Source organism: Epargyreus clarus, unplaced genomic scaffold (genome assembly GCF_041222505.1).
Source record: "Epargyreus clarus isolate Ecla_fem2 unplaced genomic scaffold, WU_Ecla_fem_2.2 ptg000003l, whole genome shotgun sequence".
In the NCBI taxonomy this organism is placed as follows: Eukaryota; Metazoa; Arthropoda; class Insecta; order Lepidoptera; family Hesperiidae; genus Epargyreus; species Epargyreus clarus.
In genome coordinates, this window is record NW_027332211.1 from 4782449 (window position 1) to 4806707 (window position 24259).

The following is a 24259-nucleotide window of genomic DNA, read 5'->3' on the forward strand; positions in this document are numbered from 1 at the left end:
TCACGACTGTTACAATCTCTCAAACATGATAAGTGACATTTAAATTAAAGAATGACGAAATCGTATCGTATATTTAACAGAGATGTTGATAAGATTGTGAATTCTCAGTTCAATGCACAGACATAGATTAGTATGCACAGAGTACATTAAATGTAAATGTAGTGCAAATCCGATGACACATCAACTTGACACAATAACAGATTAAAACTAGTCATGCGTAGATAGATATAGCGTACATTTAAATTATTATAGCACGTACCGGTGGGAAATTAAAAATATTGAAGAAATTTGACCTTTACAAACGACCTTAGATTGAATGTAGTCAATAGAAAGGAAATAGGAGCGCATGCGTATATTTTCCGTCAAAAAGTGTTTGGCGCGCTGATAAGCAGCCTGCCCGGTCACGATGAAATTATTTCTTTTAGTCGTTTGGCAGATACCAAGCATTCCTCACGCCTGCAGGTGCTCGTGCAATAAGTTCTTGAATCGTGAAGAATATGTCTAATGTCGAATCACTTACTGAAAGAACTATGGCTCGACAGAACGGTATCGTTCAACCCCTGCTTACTGGTATGTGCGCTTATGAGTGATTTATTAATTATTTATGCGAAGTTTCGCATAGAAGTTTTTCTGCGACTCAGAAGTTGATAATTTTAAGTTCGACTAACTTTAGTACACTGGCATGACTTTGTACTTAATTTACATAAAGTTATGAAATATTTGTATGTTTTGTTTACAATTCAAAAATCTAAATAGCACTTAAAATTATTAAATATATATAGACTTTTGAATGTGGAGGGACTGCTGATTATATAAAAAATATCTATATTTAATACAATAACGTAGTAAACATTCAAATTCAAATCTCATTTATTCAAAATTGATTCATATAGAATACTTTTAGAAAGTCAACAAACTACCATCATATTCAATAATATTATTGCACATTATTGAATTTTTGGTCTTGAAGTTAATTTTAAATATTTATCCACAGACCTATATCAGATAACCATGGCTTATGCATATTGGAAATCAGGAAAAGTGAATGATGTTGCTGTCTTTGATCTATTTTTCCGCAATAATCCATTCCAAGGAGAATTTACTATATTCGCTGGTCTCGAAGAATGCCTTAAATTTCTTGAAAACTTCCATTACTCTGACAGCGGTAAGTGCTTTGAATATATTAAATATTTCATTATTAACCCATTGAGCACATTTTTTTCTACTATCATAATTTTTTTTATTATGGTTCATTAGTAAATGACACTTTTATTAAGGCGGCTATTATAATGATGTATTTTTTATTTATTTTAGAAATACATTTCTTTTTCCATTGGTTCACCATAGTATAACTTATATCTGATTAGATCATACATCAATTATTTAACATTGTAATTAAATTTTAATTGCTTTTAGATTACAGTTATAGTTCTCATTTATTATATCTTTACCAATAGACACAGGACGATAACATAATAATTCAAAAAAGAATTCTAATGTTGAATTTCCATTTTCAGACATTGAGTACTTAAAGCAAACATTACCTGAAAATATTGAGCCAGAGTTTTTTGTCTACTTAAGAAATTTGACATGCAAAGACGTAAAACTGAGTGCTATTGAGGAAGGATCGGTTGTATTTCCAAGGTAAGTTTTTATTATTAATTTCAAGTTTTTCAAGTATTACATTATAATTGACACATAATATCTTACATATAAAATCCTCGTGTCACAATGTTAGTTACCGTACTCCTCTGAAACGCCTTTACCGATTTTCACCAAATTTTATATGCATATTCAGCAGGTCTGAGAATCTGCTACTATTTATTTTTCATACCCCTAAGTGATAAGGGTTGTTCACTCTTAATATTTTTTTATTTATGTGGCAGCACAACGTATGCCGGGTCAACTAGTAATATATAATCATAATAATAAGAAAAATTGTTGAGAATAAACGTCGGGGAATAAACCTTGTACCATCACTCTTATGGGAGCATCATCTTATTAAATGGATTTTTTATGTAACTTTTAGTATTTTTCCATTAATTGTAAGTTGTATACGAGTAAATCTGAGACCATAAATACAAAAAAAGGTGTTTATGCCAATATTACTGTTTAGGCACATCCTATTTTATTGCAATTAGTTGACCTAAGAAGATTATAGAAATGGTAATAAAATATTGTGGTCAGTAACATCATTAAAATTCCTTTTAATTATAATAGTGTGTTTAATGGTACAAGGTGGTAGAACCCTTTGTGGTTCGACTCCGGCGGCACCACCGCCACACCTATTTCTACCTAATAACAGCAGTGTTAGGCGCTGCTGTGTTCCGGTTTGAAGGGTGTGGTAAGGGAGACAGACTTTTCCGAGGCGTTCCAGCTTAGTCCTCAGGGGTAGCGGCGCATCTGTGGCCGACCTCAGGTAGGAATATCTAATCGTATCTGGGGTTGATTACAGATGTCCATGGGCGGCAGTAGCCACTTACCATCAGGTGGACTGCATGCTCGTCTGCTACTCTTATACTATAAAAAAAAAAAAAAAACAAAAAAAAAATGGTAGTACCAATGAGATTCCATGCATAGTTCCTACCTCATGTCTTGTCCACATCTCTACAGTCGTGTAATAGCCCATTCAAATAGAGAAATAAAAATAAAGAACTTTAGGTTGAGTGGATATGTGTATGTTCAAAATGTGAAAATAAATATTTTGTAATCTCAACAATTGACCAATTTCATCGTCGTCATCATAAACCCAGTATTATCCCACTGCTGGGCACGGGTCTCCTCCTCCTTCCCTCAGAATGGTCCCTTCCTCTCAGAATGAGAAGGTTTAGGCCACAGTGCCCACAGTCAACCGCACTGGCCAAGTGCATATTGGTAGACTTACCAATTTCATGTAATTAGTTAAATAAAAAAAAATGTTTATTGATAAATTTTTGATTCAATAGTTTAAATTTTATTAAAATGTTTAATAAAACAACATTGAGGTGAAAAATGTTTGGTATTACAGTAGTATTTTAAATATTTACTTGTACTATTCATTACTAATGACACAATATGATAGTTCTTCTTGCTCCACTACCCCTAAAGTGAGGAACCTTTTCAGTAGGTATATGTATTTGGGTTTTACTGGAACCACCTGAAAGTCTGAAGTCATGGACTATGACTAATGACCAAATCAAACTAAGTATAGTCCGCGTAAAACTGCCAGTCCGTTCTGAATATAGAAATGAATCGCGTCGTCATAGCAAATTGTATGACTACACCTCCTCAAAACAACTTCAGAGCGGACTAGCAGTTTGGCGCGGACTATACTTCATATTATGGTAGTTTATATCTTTTCAGTTTTTTTATGCATTTTGATTTCTTTATCCAGTTAATATATTACAAGCTAATAGTCGTTTAATAAACCAGCAATTTTAATGTCAATTCTATCTAAAATGTTTTACGTAATGATGGTATTTAAGTTAATATGTATTTAATTATGTATTGCTTACAAAACATTACACGCAGGTGTTTTCCAACGGTCGTGGCTTGCAAACCTGATGTTAGAATAATTGCGAAAATGTTACTTATATTGTTATACACTAAAGTATCAAATGACACATAAATATCCTACACTCGTATAAGGTTGCATGTCTTTATGTCGTACCGTTGTTATTTTATGATGTATCTATTCGCAAAAGGTAATATAGGTATCTAGATATTCCGGTATGTAAAAGTAAATGTAAGCTTTTAAAGCCAAGCTGGCAGTGTCGAGTGGTGAATATGCGTGTTACGAATACCAGGTCACTTGCGCCACTGGTGTTCTACGTAAGGCTGCTAACTGACTTATTATTAATAAAATATATAAAATTGACCATCCGCGTGGCGAAACAATGACCATAACGTTCAAACATACAGTGTTCCGAATTTGATGTCCGACAAAGCAGACATCTAAAGAAAAAATTACATTAAATTTACTGCTACTTCTGTTCAATGTGCTATATACTATACATATGCGTTACAATACAATATAATACTATACAATACAATACTATACATAGAAATATTATAATTTGAGTGCGTATTTAATTTTTCTTCTCATACATCTTAGTTTTTCATAATTATTCAATTTATGTACAAACATCAAATGCTTGTAAAAAAGAGAATAAAAAAAACTATAGTTTTTTTCGTCACTGTGTCGCATATTATATTTCCAGACAATTTATTACGTAAATTTTTACATTACTAGCTGACCCGGCAAACTTTGTACCGCCTCAAAATCTATTTATCAAATATATTTCATATAAAATATAGCCTATGTTACTCGTGTATAATATAGCTTTCGAATGGTGAAAGAATTTTTATAATCGGTCCAGTAGTTTTTGAGCCTATTCATTACAATCAAACAAACAAACAAAGTTTTCCTCTTTAATAGTATAGATGACGATTGTTCATTTTAACTGTTAATGATTATTCATTTTTGTTCATTTTAACTATATTTCTGGTAGTAAGTGGAAACCTTAGCACCAATCATCGAATTATTTTAATACGATGATTTCAGCACACATTGCCATATGCCCTCCAACCAATTCTTTATCGTATTAATCAGTTTAAGATTGGCGATGAACGCTCTTTAGGGTCAATTGCCGCCGCCGCATCTATTTTGCGACGGTGCGACGAGTGCTACGACATGATGACTCCTAGATTGAAGAGTTTGTTAGCACGAACCATTAGCAAAGTTCAATAAAATTGATCATAGAATTATGTCAAATATTGAGTGTTATTCCATCATTATTGCAGGGTTAGATTTAATCGTATAAGGATAATATTTAGGTTGTGCGCCGTAGGAACCATTTATTATTAAGCGCCTACTCGAAATTTAACATAGGTACATATATATAGAATATCTTTATTATTTTTAAAGGAAAGACTAGTCCATATATATATCATAGTTGTTATAAATTACTGACGGACAGTAAACACAGATTAAATCGGCGGACTTAGAAATAGGAAATTTTGCACAATTCACTGTATAATGTAAAATACAAACAAAGTAATTATTTTAAAGTAATAACAAAGAGAGAGGTAAATGAACGATTGTATTAGGTACTAATAAGCAATATAACAACAATCAACATGTACCATCATGTTCTATGACATTATTTACGTTAGAGGTACTTCCCTATAATTCCTAGAACTGCATAAGCTTCGCAACAGAAATAATCAGCGTAATGAATCAACTACGTACATGGAAATTGTATCATGTATTGTATGTACATGTATACATTGTGATAGAGTTACGGAAAATAGAAACGTAATACGAGATCATTATCTTATAATATTTTTATATTAAATGCCTTTTAACTTTTTTAATGTTTTTTTTTTGCTCTCCGCCACGAAAATCTATTTTCTGCCATTATAATTATCACGATCATATATTTTAAATTTGACTATTTGTATTAAAATATGAAAGAAAATACTGATGCCCCTGTATCCCTATTATAGCAAACATTGTATACTTACTAGGATAATCCATGAATATAAATCCATGAAAGGTGGAAACCCCCATATGAAATTTTTAAAATCCTTTCATGGTGTTTGTATGTAGAGACATACATACAGGAAAAAAAACATTCAAAATTTCACGATCCTAGCCTAGATCCACAAGTATAAGCAATACTGGTTTATTCAATCGGCAATTAATTTTATTATGCAGGAAACATAAACTGACTTGTATTAAACTCCATTTGAATTTTCAGAGTACCACTGCTAAGAGTTGAAGGCCCACTAATAATCACGCAATTATTGGAGACGACTCTCTTGAACCTCGTTAACTTCGCTAGGTAAGTATTACAAATTGTACACTATCATTGTTAGATACGGTGGGTAATGAGTAAACGACGTGCAGCTATTATTAATTACTAGCTGACCCGGCAAACTTTGTACCGCCTCAAAATCTATTTATCAAATATATTTCATATAAAATATAGCCTATGTTACTCGTAGACAATGTAGCTTTCGAATGGTGAAAGAATTTTTAAAATCGGTCCAGTAGTTTGTGAGCCTATTCATTACAACCAAACAAACAAAGTTTTCCTCTTTATAATATTAGTGTAGATTAGTATTTGCCTCGTTGAATTTCCAAGATAATTCTTAATATTTAGGTAATTAAAAATGTTAAATGTTACGGTTCAATAGATAGAGCGAAAAACGCCGAAACATAACGGTTTCTTGTATGGTCCCCATATATTTTGCAGATTTTTTTCGTTATAGCGGCCACCATTATAAGTATTACTATTCTGTGAAAATTTCAAGTGTCTATCTATGGTTTTAGATGTAGAGCCCTATGGCAGACGGACATACAGCAAAGGCGTAGTAATAGGGTTCGGTTTTTACCCTTTGGGTACGGAACCCTAAAAATGAGTATATATTTTTTTTCTTTTCTTAGGTTCTATCTTATTATATTTACACGTCAATATGACAGAATATTTACGTCCGTATAATTTTAAACAAAACTTAAAATTGATTTCATACGAAATTCCACCCAAACAGACAAGAACCAAAGCGGGTTCATAAAAACTAATGTTATAAAATGTTTTGATTAGATTCCAATGCAATGTAATGATTCAGCGCCTTGCGACAATGCGCCATTGATACATATTATTCTAACGTCGGTATATTCTTTTATAATACATTTGTTTTGAGCATTTTATAGAGTTACTTGTATCAGGCGTTATCATGCGGAAATCTATGCTATTAAGGATTAGGTATTCCTACCTGAGGTCAGTCACAGATGCGCCCGCTACCCTGAGGACTAAGCTGGAACGCCTCGGAAAAGTATGTATCCCTTACTACACCGTTCAAAACGGAACACAGCAGCGCCTAACACTGCTGTTATTAGGCAGAAATAGGTGTGGCGGTGGTGCCGCCGGAGTCGAATCACAAAGGGTTCTACCACCTCCTAAGTTACGAGTAACACGACTTCGCATAATCATATATTTTAAATGCATTCATCTTACACGTACTATCAAGAGACTTATATTGTAAAGGCGTTTTCAGTAATGGGATGCTCTGCTCAATAGGTATAATTATTACTAGATTATTTAACTTGCAACATTACAATCCTGTAATCTGTAATGTGCTTATTTAGTTTATATAGTGCTGTAATATGCGTATATTTAGCACCACTGAACAGTAATGTTTATTATATTTAACTAAAACTTTGACTAAGATAAATAATAAGAAGCATGTAAACATTGAAACATAATTCATTTCTCATATATGTAAAACGAAAAAAAAAATTTCATTTAATTAAATGACGTAGCTTTCCTGTTATGTAATTATTACTGTAAATTAACTACCAAATAGGGTATTGATGTATTAAACAGGCCAGAATACCATAATCGTTATGTACGTCATTTCTAATGTATATTAATACCTATTAAGAGGTAGTAATGTATTATTGGAACCGCTGTGCTTTATAAGGAATAATAATGTGGTAATTGAAACCTGAAATTGTGATTACTGATAGAATTGTTTTCTAAAACAATATAATTGGTTGCGTTTGTATAGGTAAATTTATACACATCTGTATTTACTGTGTGTAGTCATCTGACCTCTAGAGAAGTAAACTCCTATATAATGCCGATTACATTATGATTTATCTGAGTTGTATATGTTCAACGATGTCCTGAACTAGAATATTTGTACTTCTGAGATACACAATATTTCTGCATCTATAAATGTATCAATGACGATAGTGATCATTCTATTTGTCCTGATGGCGATACACATTACATGTTGCTATCATAGGATCACATCTATATCTGTTCCTACCTTTTTTTATAATATAAGAGTAGCAGATGAGCATGCAATCCACCTGATGGTAAGTGGCTACTGCCGCCCATGGACATCCGTAATCAACCCCCGATAGGATTAGATATTCCTATGTGAGGTCGGCTACAGATGCGCCGCTACCCCTGAGGACTAAGTTGGAACGCCTCGGAAAAGTATGTCTACCTTACCACACCCTTCAAACTAGAACATGGCAGTGCTTAACACTGCTGTTATAAGGCAGAAATAAGTGTATCGTTGGTGCCGCCGGAGTCGAATTATAAAGGGTTCTACCACCTACAAAAACCTACTCTACCTCTGTAAAATAAGCTAAATTGGAATGTTTCATATTAGTATATCTACTTTACCACACACTGGAAACCGGAACAAAGCACCTTTACACTGTTATACTGTATAAGTGGCGAAGGTGCTGCAGTTAAACCACAAAGAGTTCTTACCATCAAAACCATTTATGTTGTATACATTAGCTTAAGCGGCAATAAACACTGATCTATTTAGGTCGATGAACAATGTACTATGTTTGTGTCTAGCCCAGGCGACGGCAACCTTTTGAGTCGGAAGAGTCAAAAATTACATTAAAAAATTTCAAAGTTTTTAAAGAGCCACAAAATTATTTCCCGCCAACAGTAAATATGTAGTACTTGCGCATAAATAAACCTTTTTTTACACAAAAAAAACATATTAAAACGTAATAATTGTATTAATAACAAAAATATCTATTTATTTATACATAAAGTGTGTTTTTTTCATAACAAATTAGATATTATGTACATGATATTATTCTATGATCACTTTTTATTTAAGTAAATAATTAAAACAATTAAACATTTATTAATAACACTAACATGTACTTTAGTAACAAACAATTGAGCAAACCAATTAAATGTTCAACAAAGCCATGCCTTTGCATGGTTATTCAAATAGAAAATGTCGACTTTACTGAACAAGTACCATAGATTTTTATTTTTTAATTAAATTATATTTGCATATGGAACTAAAGAGCCGCAGCATCACAACGAAAGAGCCGCATGTGGCCCTCGAGTCGCAGGTTGCCGACCCCTGGTCTAGCCCGATATTTGTACATTATTATCGTCTTGCAACCTTATCGGCGTATAGTATCGCAGCTTTGAAATCATGTTTGATCAATGCTATCAATGTCACGTGCTGTTTATTTAACGACTATAATAGACATAGAACTTTTTTAGCGCCCAAATTTTCGTTTTGCCACTTACACGTGTTATTAATAATCAATCTCTCCAATTTTTGCCTACCGAAGATCGAAATTTGCCATATGTCGATTTTTGGTATGCAATATACATTGATTTAATTAATAGCAGGCGTTTCGGTAAGTGTTCGATCGTACTGTCGACTTTTTCGCGTTTTTCGAGCGGTAAAAAAATAGCACCGGTCGGCGCTGAAACGCTTGCGCTTGATATGTGCACCTTGCTGTCGGAAAGCAGCTAAATCGTCATACGCCGATGTTATAAGTAGCATGTCTGCTAAGTCCCTAACAAGAATAAAGCAGCAAAGAGACGTGTTGTAATTTGTATCTACAGGTGTATGTAACCTACGCGCATTTTACTAGAACAATTTACTTATTACCATAATTAAGGATTAAATACTTGTTGCAAACCATAAAACATATCATGAAGCATATAATATCTTCTGCATTAATATGGTTTTGCGTACGAGAGATTTTAATTATCTCTTGAGCATCCTTTACAATTATCACAGAATTTTAAACATTAAAATATTAGGAAACTTTTTTCCAATCCTTTCGTGACTAATATACCTAAAGTAGAAAAGAAAACATTGTGTACTTTCTATACTGACTTTAGGTATATAGATTGCATTCCTGAAAACCTTTATCATTTGTCAGTATTGTAATGCAACTGAATCATTTTAAACCTAATTCTTTTAGAAAATTACGACTGAATTAAATGAAAATTACGAATGACTGTTTTCATGCGTTCTTACGTATAGGGAAGGAAATAGGTATTTCCTTGCCGTACAAAAACAGGATCATAGTATTTAGTAATTTACATCTTCAACATTAGGAGGTAATGGCATGGCCGGATTTGTGTGGGGCCCTAGGGAAACGAAGGAGTCCGCTAATTATTTTCCGAATTATGAGTAACGTTATTTTTCCTGACAAGTCTTTTAAAAAATACTACTGAACACATCTTGCAAAAAATACTATTTGTAAAAAAAATATTTATAAGTTTCTGACTCGTCGAAATTTTAATATGTTTTTCTCTATTGCGGGAGCGTCTCTAAATCCGGCCCTGTGTAAGGTGTAGTGTTAATAACAAGAAACACACAAACAACGAAATATCTCCTGCAATTAATTCGCTCAGTCAGCTGCAACCTGATAAGGAGATAGCGACTATGGTATATTGTACACATATGTTGCTTGCCAATTAAATACTTTGGTGATATACGAGTACAAGTGATAAGTTTGACATTGTTTATAGAATTATTACCTCAAAGAAATATTACTCTAAAAGAAAATAATATGACTTACTAACATACATAAAATTGAAAATTCGTACCTTCATTGGAATGACAGTGGCGCCATCTGGCGAAAATTGGTCGTACCAACTCTGAAACCTTCGTGGGCTCTTGGACAACAACTTTGCTAAAAATCAAATGCATAGTTTACGATTCAATCCTTACTAATATTGATTAAAATAATCGACTTTTTGGTCCAAAAGATCGATGCTCCGATTAATCGATCTTAGATCGTCATCCCTACTTCCCGTGGGATTTCCGGAATAAAAACTATCTATGTCCTTTCTCGGGTTTTAGATTATCTTTGTACAAAATTTCATTAAAATCGGTTCAGTGGTTTAGGCGTGAAGAAGAGACAAACAGACAGACAGATAGACAGATTTACTTTCGATTTATAATATTAGTAAGGATTTTTGCAAGCGTTCCATTTTATACGATGTGTTTTAATTGTTATATAGTAATACAATATATTAGTGAAAGCAAAACAGCTGTTTTATCCACGTATAAATATAAATAAAAATGAACTATAAAATAACGCCTAATCGATCATAATAAAGTCAGTTATGCTTATTTAATTTTAATTTGAGTTCTCGCATCGTTCACATAAGCAGATCCATAATAGTGATAGAACTCTTTGTAATTCGATCACCGTCATGCACCTATTTCTGCTACATCATCAGCGTATCGCAGATGGCAACTTTTGGCTTGAAAGGTATTAGAGTTACAAACAAATTGTATTATTATCTATCAAGTGTTTTAATATAGGTTGCGGAAATAGAAATGACGTGTTCTTCAAGTGGATCTCGAATTTAATTTGAAGATGGTAACAAATATTTTAATCGCAAACAGTAGACAAGCTTTTAAAGTTGTAATATAATTGTGTATGTGTTGTTTCAGTCTAATGGCAACTAATGCAGCAAGATATCGAATGGTAGCTGGGAAGTATGTGAAGTTATTAGAATTCGGATTACGGAGAGCTCAAGGACCTGATGGGGGATTGTCTGCCTCAAAATACTCATATATCGGTTAGATTTTTTTTATATATACCTATGTTTATTTCTAATACCTCCTCTACTAATCTCTGGATAACTTTTTGACCAATCATTTATTAGATAGATACCTAAGGTATAATGTAGGTATGGACCTAAGGTGAATAATGCATTAAAAATAATGCAGCTACAGATACGATAATAACATAATTGCTGCACGAATCGTTTAATTTTATTGTTTTATTGTCTTTTGCTAATTAATTTTTATGTTATCTTTCGGACTATAATGATTAATCGCTATAATATGTTACTACATTCCATTGAAATTTGTATTTGATATGCATTGTTTCTGAAATTAATCTGTCTATCACATTCTCGAAACGAAAAACCGTATCATACAAGCTATGCGGCAGAGATAGTTGGGAAGGTGGTACCAGCTTGGAAACCGCATACCTAGACCGACTAATACCAACGAATAAAAGTATAAGCGTCATATAATACTTTTACGATCGTCGGTATAGCGCAAATTATCTTGTCCTGAATTATTGATTGTATTAGCGTACTTCCATACTGCTGGGGCACGGAGCCACCCGTGCCTGGCACCACCGAACCCTCAACTTGTACAATATAACGCCGAACCGTTGCCGACAAGAAGTTCTGAGTAACGAACTAAGTTTTGTTTAATTTGTTCTAATCATGCGACCTCGGGGATTCTTGACATTGAATAGTTTGCGAATTGTTCATGCTGAATTCTCAGAATCGGAACCCCGCGATTTTGTACAATGACTCTAAGGTTCAATCATTAACATAATAACATGTGTCGAGTCTTATCTTATCTGAGTACAAAAATGTATGCCGAAAACATCATGTCTAAATGTGAGGTTGGTTCAGCTTAGGAAAGCAACCGTCATCTCATAAGGCATTTTGATAATTCAGAAATAAGTTATTATACATTAAATTTTAAGTCATATAAATTAAATTTAAGGGCATATTAATTTGCATTATTAAGATTGCATAATGATAATATACGGCATTATTGATTTTAATCCTTTGATAAGCAAATATTGAATGTTTTGTCATTGTAGCATTTTTCTAATTTGTAACGCATTTAATTAAGATCTTCTTGAGCGTGTTACTGCAGTTCAGTATGTCAATAGACTTGTACAAAGTTTAAATGTTTTTGAAGGCAACAAGAAGACACACTTCGTGACGAGTTAATTATTCTTTGCGTAATAACTGTGTCATTGTTTTGCGTATTGTTATGTTTTTATATATAACTGAGTTCGTAGTCACGATACAAGGTGGACAAGACATTTAAATTTATGTATATGTATATTGTATATCTTGCAGATATTATGTAAATGAGGTTACTTGCTAATTATAGGTATTTTAAGTAACGAGGTCACATCAATATCGTTTTAAAGTGAATAACATTTTTGTATTACAAATATTCACTTTAAATTCAATAAAATTTTCGAATATTGACATTTTTTTATTAAAATTGTAAATCTATCCAATGTATAAGAAATTATATTATCACTTAGTATCTATCTATTTAGATAACTGTCTTCTATTTCTCTTGCGCAATACATAATAGGTTTGCGGATGGTAATAAAACAGAACCAAAAATACCAAAATAACACCAATATTATATTTTATCATGTTAGATCCTATAAGGAAAAATAACCTGTAAGTGTCAATTTTGACATAACTCGAATCCTTTAGTTACTTTCAAAGTTGTTATCTTCCAGGTGGCTTCGACGGCACGAGTAACGTGCTGGCGGGCAAGATGTTCGACATCCCGGTGAAGGGCACCCACGCGCACTCGTTCGTGACGTCGTTCAGCACGCTGGCGGACCTGCCGGCCGCGGCGCTGGCGCACGCGGACACGCGCGCCGCCGTGGAGCTGCTGCCGCCCGCGCTGGCCTGGCGCGCGCGCCTCGCCGCCGTGCTCGACCTCTCCCCGGACGAGGCCAGCGACGGCGAAGTCGCCGCCTTCGTCTCCTACGCCGTCGCCTTCCCCACCGGATTCCTCGCCCTCGTCGACACGTACGATGTGAAGAGGTATTATATCCGCGCCACGCCGCCGCCGAACGGCCATCCCCCCGATAGCAACTGTGGATCCAATAGACGCCCGAGTCCGCATCCGTACGGATATGACACGGTCGAACGCACACTGAGGTAAACATGCAAGGCCCGTTGATATGGTGTCTGATTTTATTTTGCATTGTTCGTTTATATTTGTGTGGTCCTGTATTGCGACGGTCCGCGAAGCGCGATGCCACCCTCATGCATTACCCATCGCTAGGCCCGGCATGGCCCGCACCGGGGATAGCCGTAGCACTCTCTAACACGTACCGAGATTGCCCGTCCGGGTTCCATGGTCGTAGTTTACGGTACATTTTGTTTCGCTTTTTCAGTGAAGCGCATGCGGACGGCGTTTCATCTTACTGAATGTAAATACATGAGAACACGTCCGACGAGGACCTACATTTTGCTTCAGTGTGACGTATTGTCCTGGACCTATGAGCGAGAATAGGGACAATGTCAGTCATTGGGCACAGTTGCATTGTATAGGGATTGCACACATTCACAGTAATTAATTTAATATATTTGCATGTATGCTAACCACAACACATTCCATTATTTGGGTAGAACGATAGATTACTATTTCATAACAAATTTAGTAAGCAAGTGATACAACATAATCCATATGACCTTGATTTGATTGAATGAAGCTCAGAATGACATCACTTAACCACCGCCTTGATAAGTATCAATACTGATTGTGGACAATTTTATTATTTTCAATAACAACCACTGTCATTTTATGTTGATGTACGTAAACATAAGGCTGTGTCTACATTGGGATTATTGTATGAAAATTACAATTTGGTTAACTAAACTAAGATTTTGGCATGTCATGACGATAATGAATGAATTAAATAATTAATGGTCATTGACGTCATCTGACTGATTATGTATATTATCGAGGAATATTATAATTTTTGTCGATATTGTTTTTTTCATTTTTTCTAAATTTATCAGATGTACGCGCAGTCTTACATAATAGGTACTTGCTACGTAATATACCTGAGTTTCTAGACATATTCACACTACACTACATAAATATATTATTATTAACGTAAATTTTAGTAACTTATTTAGAATAAGGGCGTATTTGAATTAGTTGAAGATATATGGATTTCCATAACATATAATTTATACGGCATCCATTGCATGCTGGCATCCACCACACTTTGCATGTGTTATTCTATTCAATAACGACTGATAAATACGCCCTTAATTCATGACATAGATATTTTGAGTGGTTAGAGATTGCAAATTCATAAACCTCCATAACAAGAATATTACTCTTAAAATATTATTGTTATTCTTCAAATAAAACTGTTTAAAACGTCGAAATCTTCATATTTATACGAGTATACATATATCCAAATATAAATGAATGCCTTCTTATGAAAACTGTGTTGAATTTTTCTGACTGCTATTAATGATTTCAGACCAATGATCCAAGCAACCAAAAATCACCATAATCTTCATTTGATATAGGAAATGTCACGATACAATTCTCATAGAAGATCATGAATTTGCAATCTCAAAAGTTTCAATCCTTAATTTTGTAAAACACGAAATATTTCTTATTTTAACTACTTTCTAAAAAGGAGAAGGTTCTCAACTGAAACGTGTTTTTGTGAGAGTTTGAAAAATGACGAAATATTTTGATTTTATTTTCCAAATTGACGAATGTGTAAAATTATTTTATCGTTTACACATCCAAAAATTATGTAAAACTTTTAGAACATTTTAAAAGCAACCTCCTTCTTGTAATTCTTCTTATTATCTTCCTTAACTTTTGGGTTTTAGAACCTACTCTTTTTTTCTCGACTTTCGATCTACTCTCGCTACTTTGCTGTTGAACTTCGTTATTCTATCTTTGACAGGAGTGGCCTCCTAAACTTCTGTGCGGTGGCATTAGCACTTAACGACTGTGGTTACCGAGCCGTAGGAATCCGCATAGATAGTGGCGATCTGGCTTACCTCTCAGTGCTCGCCCGAGAGACATTTGGGAAGATAAGCAAAGTGTTTAACGTGCCGTGGTTTGATAAGCTCACGATCGTCGCCTCTAATGATATTAACGAAGAAACTATCCTCAGTCTGAACGAGCAAGGACATCAGATTGACTGCTTTGGCATTGGGACACATTTGGGTAAATTATTTTGTTATTTTCTTTTTAGTTCAAAATCAACTTCCAGTTCATTTCTTGGAAAGTGGACGCTGCCGCGTAAGGATATCTGTAATTAACCGAATCCGAGAATTAAAGTCTTGCCGAAGCTCCACTACACATACTTGCCAACCTTAATTACTATTTTTGAACACCTTTTGTGTCTCTTATCACCATAAACTTACTTTGATAACCAAAACCCACCAACGCTAAGCGACTGTTTTTTTAATATAGACATCTATGTGTATATTAAAAGAACATATAACAACACACAGAACAGATATAGATAGGTTGTGTCAATGCAGTCAAACGACGAAAAATTCTACCATCTTATAATTAGAAAAATCGTTTGAAATGAGAGATTATTTAAACAATAGATTTTAATGGAATTTGAAGGCAAGATTTTGCTATATCATAACAATTAAGAATAATATATGGATGTTATTGGTATTATAATGTGGCACATATATCAGAAATAATTGCTAATTAGCCTAAAGCATTGTCATTCCTTGTTACGAAAGCATGAAAAGTTCACAGAGTTTTTAAATTGAATTCATATGTTTGAATTAATTATCGTTCGTTGTAATTCGAAATTTACCAAGCCGTTGAAATCAATGTAAAATAAATACCCGGTATTTGCACTAGTTATAAAGACACAAGTTTTTAAGGGGTTTTCTAATAAATTACAGTAACATGCCAACGTCAGCCGGCCTTGGGATGTGTGTACAAACTTGTGGAGATCAATGGACAACCTCGAATAAAATTGAGTCAGGATGTTGGAAAAGTCACCATACCCGGTCACAAAGAGGTAAGAACTGTATTAAAGATGTAAAATGTAAATGTAACCGCATTCACTCTCTATAGACAGTTACAATTAATATTACAACTTATATGTAACATATATTATTTGGTACTAGTACTATACATTGTTTAGGTACAAGTTTTAAGACTACCCTCCGCATTATTGCATTCCGCATATTTATACTTTATTTTTTTTCTACTAACATTAATTAGTGTATTTTACGTTTTTTTTTCTAAATTCTAAGACACTGAGTTTCATGGCATTTTATTTATGTACATTTTTATGTATTAGATTTAACGCAAATTCAAATATAAAGAAAGTTAAGTACATAAAACTAAAGAAAGAAAGTACAATTTGACTGTTTGAATTATAAAAACTGATATGAGTCTTATTTATCTAATAAATGTTATGTTTATGGATATTGGCGACATTATTAATGATTAATTATACATAGGCACAGAGCCAGAGAAAGTTTGCAATTACATTTTATCTTTTTGTGTGACGTCAATATTTTTATCTAATGTAATTATGTAGTTATTTAAGGTCAGTATTCTATAATGTAGGAGATAGTTAAGCATTTATAGTTCTGTTGTTTGCAAACATCATAAATGAGATAGTACTGTAGAAATCTTACGTGCCATAGACAATTTTTATAATGTTTTTTTTTTATATCACCAGCTATAAATACTGCTTTGTGGTCTGCTTTAAGTAAATGTTATTTTATATTATTCCTTACATTTTTAGTACGTTTTATATATTTACACACTAATTACATTTATAGTCTATTCTAAGGATATGCATTAAGTACGAAGAGTTTCATTTCTTTCATTTACATCACAGACTTGTATTGTACCTAAGGTCTATGATTTACATATTGGACCTATCGAGATTTTTATTATATGATTCTGTGTTACCAAATGCAACATAATCATATGACGTATAACTTTAGTAAATAATTACCTAAGCTAAGATTTACCACGCAGTTGGTTTTCCTAATCGATCTACAAATAAATATTGTAATGTCATTCGACTTAAATAGATACTACCTACGCAACTGTATGTAAAGCATTTACTGGATCTTATAATACGATTGTTGCGAAATACGCAATTATTACTGGTGCATGGAAATAAACGATATGATATTGTATAGCTATTAGGAGATAAAATTTAAATAACAAGAAAATAGCAATCAGCGGGCCTTGGACTATTGACCGATAAGACGATTATATTGAAGTATGTAAATGAAACATAGATAAACGAAATAGTAGAATCATGGCCTAATGTACCAGTCCTAAGGGATTAAAGCCACAAGATTGATGACAGAGTTAAAGTGATATCATTGGAATTTTTCATTTGAAGTCAGACAGACAACAAAACAACAAAAACAGAAACTAGTCAATAATGACAAATGCCTTTATTAATGAATCAGGCTGCCTTTTTGAATTTCCATCTTCATTCACTTCCAATGAATAAAATTTTATTAAAGTTCGTCATTTTGTGTACCGAAGATAATTAAAATATATGTAGCAAAAAATAAAAGCTTTTGCTTAACTGTTTTGCAGGAATTTAACTATTTTATTATACTAAATACCTGCAAAAACATAAAAATGTTCCTATTTAATCTTACAATAAAAATAGTGGACACGCATGTGAATAAAATAATAATTTCGTGGGCGTATAAATTTTGGGTCTTTTGTAACTCGAGTAAGACGATTGATAAAAGTTAGCTCCAACATATAGCTTGTTGCCATTCATACTAATTAAAATTACTATTTGGCGCCAAAAATGCGCATTATCGTGTGTTTTTTTTTCGAAAACCTATCTAAGGACACTGGAGTATTTGAGAGAAATAGAACGACACCATATCTGTCCAAATCCATCCAGCCGTTTGGAAGATCCGAGAGTATAAAGAAAAATACAAACATGCGCGAAATGCATAACCCTCCTTGCCAGTCAGGTAAAAAGAAACTCTTATTCTCTTGATCATTTCGTTCTTTACATATTTCAGGCGTACCGATTATTTGGAGCTGACGGGCACGCATTGATAGACCTTCTCCAACGGTCATCGGAACCCGCTCCTGAGGTCGGCCAAAAGGTTCTATGCCGACACCCTTTCCAGGAGTCTAAAAGAGCTTATGTTATACCGAGCAAGGTGGAACACTTATATCAGGTAAGGATAATAAGAGCCGTGATGGCATATTAGTTATACATTTACTCATTGAAGTCGGCGCTGGGAATGCAAAATACGGTTTCCAGGCAAACACATGACGATTTTAGAAGTAATGTGAAAAGTATTAAGTGGTAACACTCAATACTTCTCAGATTACTTTTAACGAATTGCTTGCATTTGGTCAATTATATACAGGGTGGATACTTTCATTCGACAATAAATTTAACTATTAGAAACTATCCATCTCCCAAGCCTCCAAACAAATTTTCTATCAAATATCTATAGTACTTTAGGAACAGGATTTTTTTTGCATTTTTTTAATTTTCTTCACGCTTTGCCTAGTCTCAAAAACATTATAAATCGAGCGAGACGTAATTAAACTACAATGTTGCAAATACGTCAAATTAAGTAAATGCATATTGTACCTTATTCCTAAGACATAACCTCACACACATAATCACACTCGCAGCAAAAGATTTTACGTCATGACACTGCGATGTTGTCGCTCTTATCAAAGGCGAGTGAACTGATGTTTATAAATGTTGTTCTATTTTTTATCCCATCATTTAGTAAGTTTGATATTCGTATGTGTATAAAAAATGTTTATTTAATTCAAGGTGTATTGGAACGATGGACGCATTTGTATCAATCCCAAGCCACTGTCTGAAGTAAGACAGAGAGTACAATCATCACTGAAGACTCTTCGACAGGATATCAAGAGGAACTTGAACCCAACTCCATATAAGGTAAATTAACATTTTTCTCAATTCGATTTAGTCACAATTCACATACACAGTTGGTTTATATTAGTAAATATTGCTTAAAACATCAAACATCCTGAGAATTCCCTTATTACATACTCTGGTTTTGTTATAATGTAGAAAATGTTGTTGGCAAACGTTGCGTTGCCATATAAATAAAAAAATGTTAAGGGTGAACAACCCTTATCACTTAGGGGTATGAAAAATAGATAGTAGCCGATTCTCAGACCTACTAAATAAGCATATAAAATTTGGTGAAAAACGGTAAAGCTGTTTCGGAAGAGTACGTTAACTAACATTGTGACACAAGAATTTTAAGATTACAAGCTGTGCGAGAAGTAAAGTGTTTACTCATTATATTTATAAGCATTAGCTTTTACACTATATTTCATACGTCTGCTTTAAATCAAAAGGCTTTAATTTTATTGTGATTATATTTCAGGTGGCTGTCAGTGATGATCTTTACAATTTCATACATGATTTGTGGCTGCAAAATGCTCCAATTGGAGAACTATCATGAAATTCAGATGATGACGAATATCAATGGATATATGCATGATGTGTACCCCTTATTCATGATATATAAACAAAATTTGTGGATAGATAAAACCCTTAAAATCTATCGAAGGAGTGTGTTAACCAGTTGTGAGTAGAGTATTTTTTATTTGTTTGTTTTATTTATGTTTATTGTTTTTAACTATATCTGTATGTCTTTGTATATTCCAATTATATAAAGTTTTAATCAAGGGTGTCGAAGAAGACATAGTCTTGGTCACATAGCAATACTTTATTTCGCAAATCAGCCAACTCTACTTTTTGTCAAAATGTTTTTTTTTTAATTTGTCAAAATATTTATTTTGATAGTAAATGGCGTTGAACGATATCAAAATAAATAAAAATAAAGAATTTGGACAAAAAGTGGAGTTGGTTGATTTGCGAATTAAGGTATCGATATATAGAATAGAAGAAAATCAAGGATTTTTGCCATTTTTTTAAAACTTGTAGGCATAGAGAATATGAATTAGGTTAGGGAGAAAGTGAGTTTTATATTCTGTACTAGTCACACGAAAATATATTGTTGGTGGTGGTATTAAATATTAATTTTGTGCACCAACTAATACTTCTTTGAGTCTTGGTGACTCCTATGGAGACAACTTGTTTAAGAAGTACATGTAATTAGTATTTAAATATTGTAGTTACTGTCCCAGTGACATAATAATATATTAAAGAAATTACATATAAAAATAAGGTTTTTCTATGTTGTATGTCAGTTATACATATGTCTGGTATAGTTAATTGGTGAAGGTATCATTTGGCAATATAATAAATATGTTTGTAAGACCATGATTTATAGTGTAAAATTGTCATTTGAGAATATATCATTAAAGTAACAAGACTATGATTTAAAAGTTAACATTGCCAGTTAAATACATAATATTTAATTATGTTTAACAAGACTATAGGTAGGAAAGTAACATTGTCATTTGTCAATATAGAAATATAAAGAGTGGATGTTATTTATATTGTAGCGACGATATTATCTTGCAAATAATATCATTGTTAACGACGCTATAATTACGAATATACATCAGATGGAAAATGTGGAGTAAATTTCTACATAGAAATTAGTGCATTTAGATTAGTACTTACGTAAAGTGAATGAACTGTCATAATAAATGTCCTTGTGATAAATACAGTATGTACGTGTGCTTTGTAAAATTATCTATTTTCATTGATCTAATAACAAATGGATATCGGGCATTCGAAGCATGCTTTGATCATAAACTACCGCGCCATTGCAGCCATAGATATGTATTAGCAAAGCAATGATTTCTAAATCGACAAGTCGATTACATGTTTTTTTACTTTTTGGGTTTTGATGTTATTGAGTGTGAGCCCGCCATCCATTTGTTGCCAGGTAAATGTTTATTTGTTAACTGTTGCTAATAAGGTCGCAAATATATCTAAGTGCAATTTATATTTCAATGTTAATTTTTCATTTGCAACAAGTCTCAAATGCTTAGTAATTAATGCATTAATTCACAGTTTGAATTTGAAACGGATTAGAAATGATAATAATTTGAATTACCTAATAAATATGTACCTGGAAAGCCATTACTTAATTATTTTCTTGTGTACAAAAAATACATGCGTATAACAAAAAGTTAACTATATGTACCACATGTAATATGATGAATAATATGATTTATGGATGAGAACTTTCCACATAAAGATCATAATGAACATATATGTAATTTTTTCCCTGTTTGAATTGTGTATTATTGTGTTCATTGTGATTGTCGTTGGATAACTACTTACAATTGTGCTGCATATTTGAGGGTTGACCCATAAGCAAGTATTGTGTTCTTGCATGGAAGTGTTCCTATAATAATTCGATAAGATTCCATTAAAATTAAGGCGATTTTGTTGTACAAAAACCCTTTCATACATAATAATATATCTATGTACACATGATATTTCATATGTTGAAGAGAATCCTGTGAGGTAGCTTTGATAGATGGTAGTAATCACGCGCCAATTTTTGCACGGCGTGGCATTGCTTGCCTTATTAAGTTTCAATATATGTTATATGATGGATTTTACACTACCGCATGAGGACTTACAGATCTGTAGTCATAATTATATATTTTCATATATCTTGTGTGTTGTGCTCACATAAAAACCTGAGTTGAAGTTTGTATATTACACTTACAATAAAATAGTTTTATATCCAACATGCATAAGTACATCATTATAGTCACATACACTGTAATATAACATTTCTGCTAAAAATGATGACATTCTTTGTGTAAAAGTTATTAATACCCGTCAGTAAACTGATAAATGACCTCATATAGGCAAATGAAATATATATAAAATAAGGTTTTAGACTTCGCTTAGTGCAAAAAAAGTTAGAAAATGATGGTCACATAAATACAATTAGTATGTAATTTGTTCATACAGATTTACATTAAATATATGAATTACAAAATAGCAACCAGGGCACAATATTTGTATTTTTAATATTGTCAAATATACCAATTCAAGGTAGGCAAGTAATTGTTGAAATTTATTAGTATCTCATTCAACATTTCTCCTGAAAATATTTGAGTATTTTCTGATCATCCATTACAGACTATCTGCGCATCTATTTATTACCTATTATAAGATGTTATTTTTTCTTTTATAAATATCATAGAGCATTATATTTCAAAGTTACAAAATAATTATGTATTGTTTGTATATTGTTTTGTGAGTTATGTGAGTAGATTTAACGATGCAAACAAGGTGAGCCTATTTCAGCAATAGTTTTGTGCCTTCAAATACAGCTTAAGACCAGGTATCCATCAAAGCGACGTTGGCTTGAGAGATGTTATTTGAGAGTTATTTGTATCGAATATGCCAAACCATATTCGATATACCGATAGTAATAGATATATAGTAATCTGCGTTTCGTATCAGTGGATATAAAACAAGTTATGAGAAGAATATGAGGGATGTCAGAGGAATCTAACACTCATCTTTACACCGCTTCAGGTATGACTTCGGTTTAGTGGATATCTGGCCTATAGCACATAAGTTTAAGTGTATTTTTATAAACACAAGATTTAATGTATGCTTCTAAGTTATAAAATAGATGTCCTAATAAAATAGTAAATACATTTTTCAAATGTCTTTTATTTATACTACCTGCCTCTAATATTTTAGTATCTATCTTATGCAAGTAGACAGTGAAAAAATTTTGCTCATATGCCATTTTTATACCGACAATCTTTTATAATGATGCACCTGCCATTTATTATCATGCTACAATAATTAAAAATGTAACAGCAAAACTTATATAACACATTGTCAGAAAGCAAATTAAAATTTTAAAGATTTATACATTTATGTAATTTGCTGACATTTAAATTAGTCAGTAGTCTTTATTGATCCGCGTTTGTAGGTAGTTCGGCACGGGTTTGTCCACAAAATTGGGGGTCCTGAAGCATTATTATACTCTGCCTGGAGCATACTCCATCACGCTACACCAATGCGTATAGGTGGGGAGGGGTACGAGTTAGTTGCCAATCAATCGGTCCGTAAAACTTAATGAATAGGCTTAACAAGTATCGGAATGAACGACTTTAACGTACTCATAGAGACAGGGTATAATTTGCCTTAGAAGTCACGAATCCAACTTCTAACCGCACCCAACATAGCATAATGCCCTTGTAATTAGGGCGAGCGAAGCGAGTCCTCTATAATTCGAAAATCTTGCAAGCTTTCCATCCCTTTTTTGAAAAAACTACAGGGCTTATAAATTTGAAACTTAACATAGTTACTTAAGGTCATGTCTAGATTGGACCAACACGATTGAAATAAGGTTTTGTACACAAAAAAAAACACTTTTTTATCAAATTTAAATTTAGTGTAACATTGATGGCTGTATGACTTGGATTATTTTTGTTTCAATAATGGCAGAATAAAAAAAAAACGTCATGATGAATGCAAACATTTATGACATAATTATGTCAATCAAAAATATGAAAATGCGTTGCAGCGTTTCACCGAGGTTTCACCGGTGTATTTTAAAAGCGTTTTGTTTCAAGTTTTTCTTCGTTTTTTAATATAGGAGTAGCCGACGAGCATACAGTCCATATGATGGTAAGTGGCTACTGCCGCCCATGGACATCTGTAATTAACAGAGGTAGGCCACAGAAGCGCCGCTCCCCTGAGGACTAAACTGGAACGTCTCAGATAAGTTTTTTTTTAATAATATATGAGTAGCAGACGAGCATGCAGTCCACCTGTAGTAAGTGGCTACAGCCGTCCATGGACGTCTGCAATCAAACCCAGATAGGATTACATATTCCTACCTGAGGTCGGCCACAATGTATCTAATTAATTACTATTAATCCATTCATATAAAATTTACGTATCATCGTATGGTAGGTACATCGA

At 33.1% G+C, this 24259-nt stretch overlaps 1 protein-coding gene across 2 annotated transcripts; it reads left to right on the forward strand.

The window, feature by feature from the left end:
- On the forward strand, positions 1 to 22986 carry Naprt (nicotinate phosphoribosyltransferase). Of its 2 annotated transcripts, none has more exons than XM_073084438.1 (11): positions 1 to 570; positions 995 to 1165; positions 1518 to 1644; positions 5742 to 5825; positions 11245 to 11372; positions 13088 to 13517; positions 15302 to 15567; positions 16272 to 16390; positions 18393 to 18554; positions 19172 to 19300; positions 19758 to 22986. In XM_073084438.1, the coding sequence occupies exons 1-11, from the start codon at positions 498 to 500 to the stop codon at positions 19833 to 19835; spliced, it is 1767 nt and encodes a 588-aa protein (XP_072940539.1). In that variant the 5' UTR covers positions 1 to 497; the 3' UTR covers positions 19836 to 22986. The 2 variants fall into 2 exon arrangements, with proteins under 2 accessions (XP_072940539.1, XP_072940547.1); XM_073084446.1 differs by having other exon boundaries at positions 15 to 570; positions 13088 to 13400.
- Positions 22987 to 24259: the final 1273 nt, after the last annotated feature.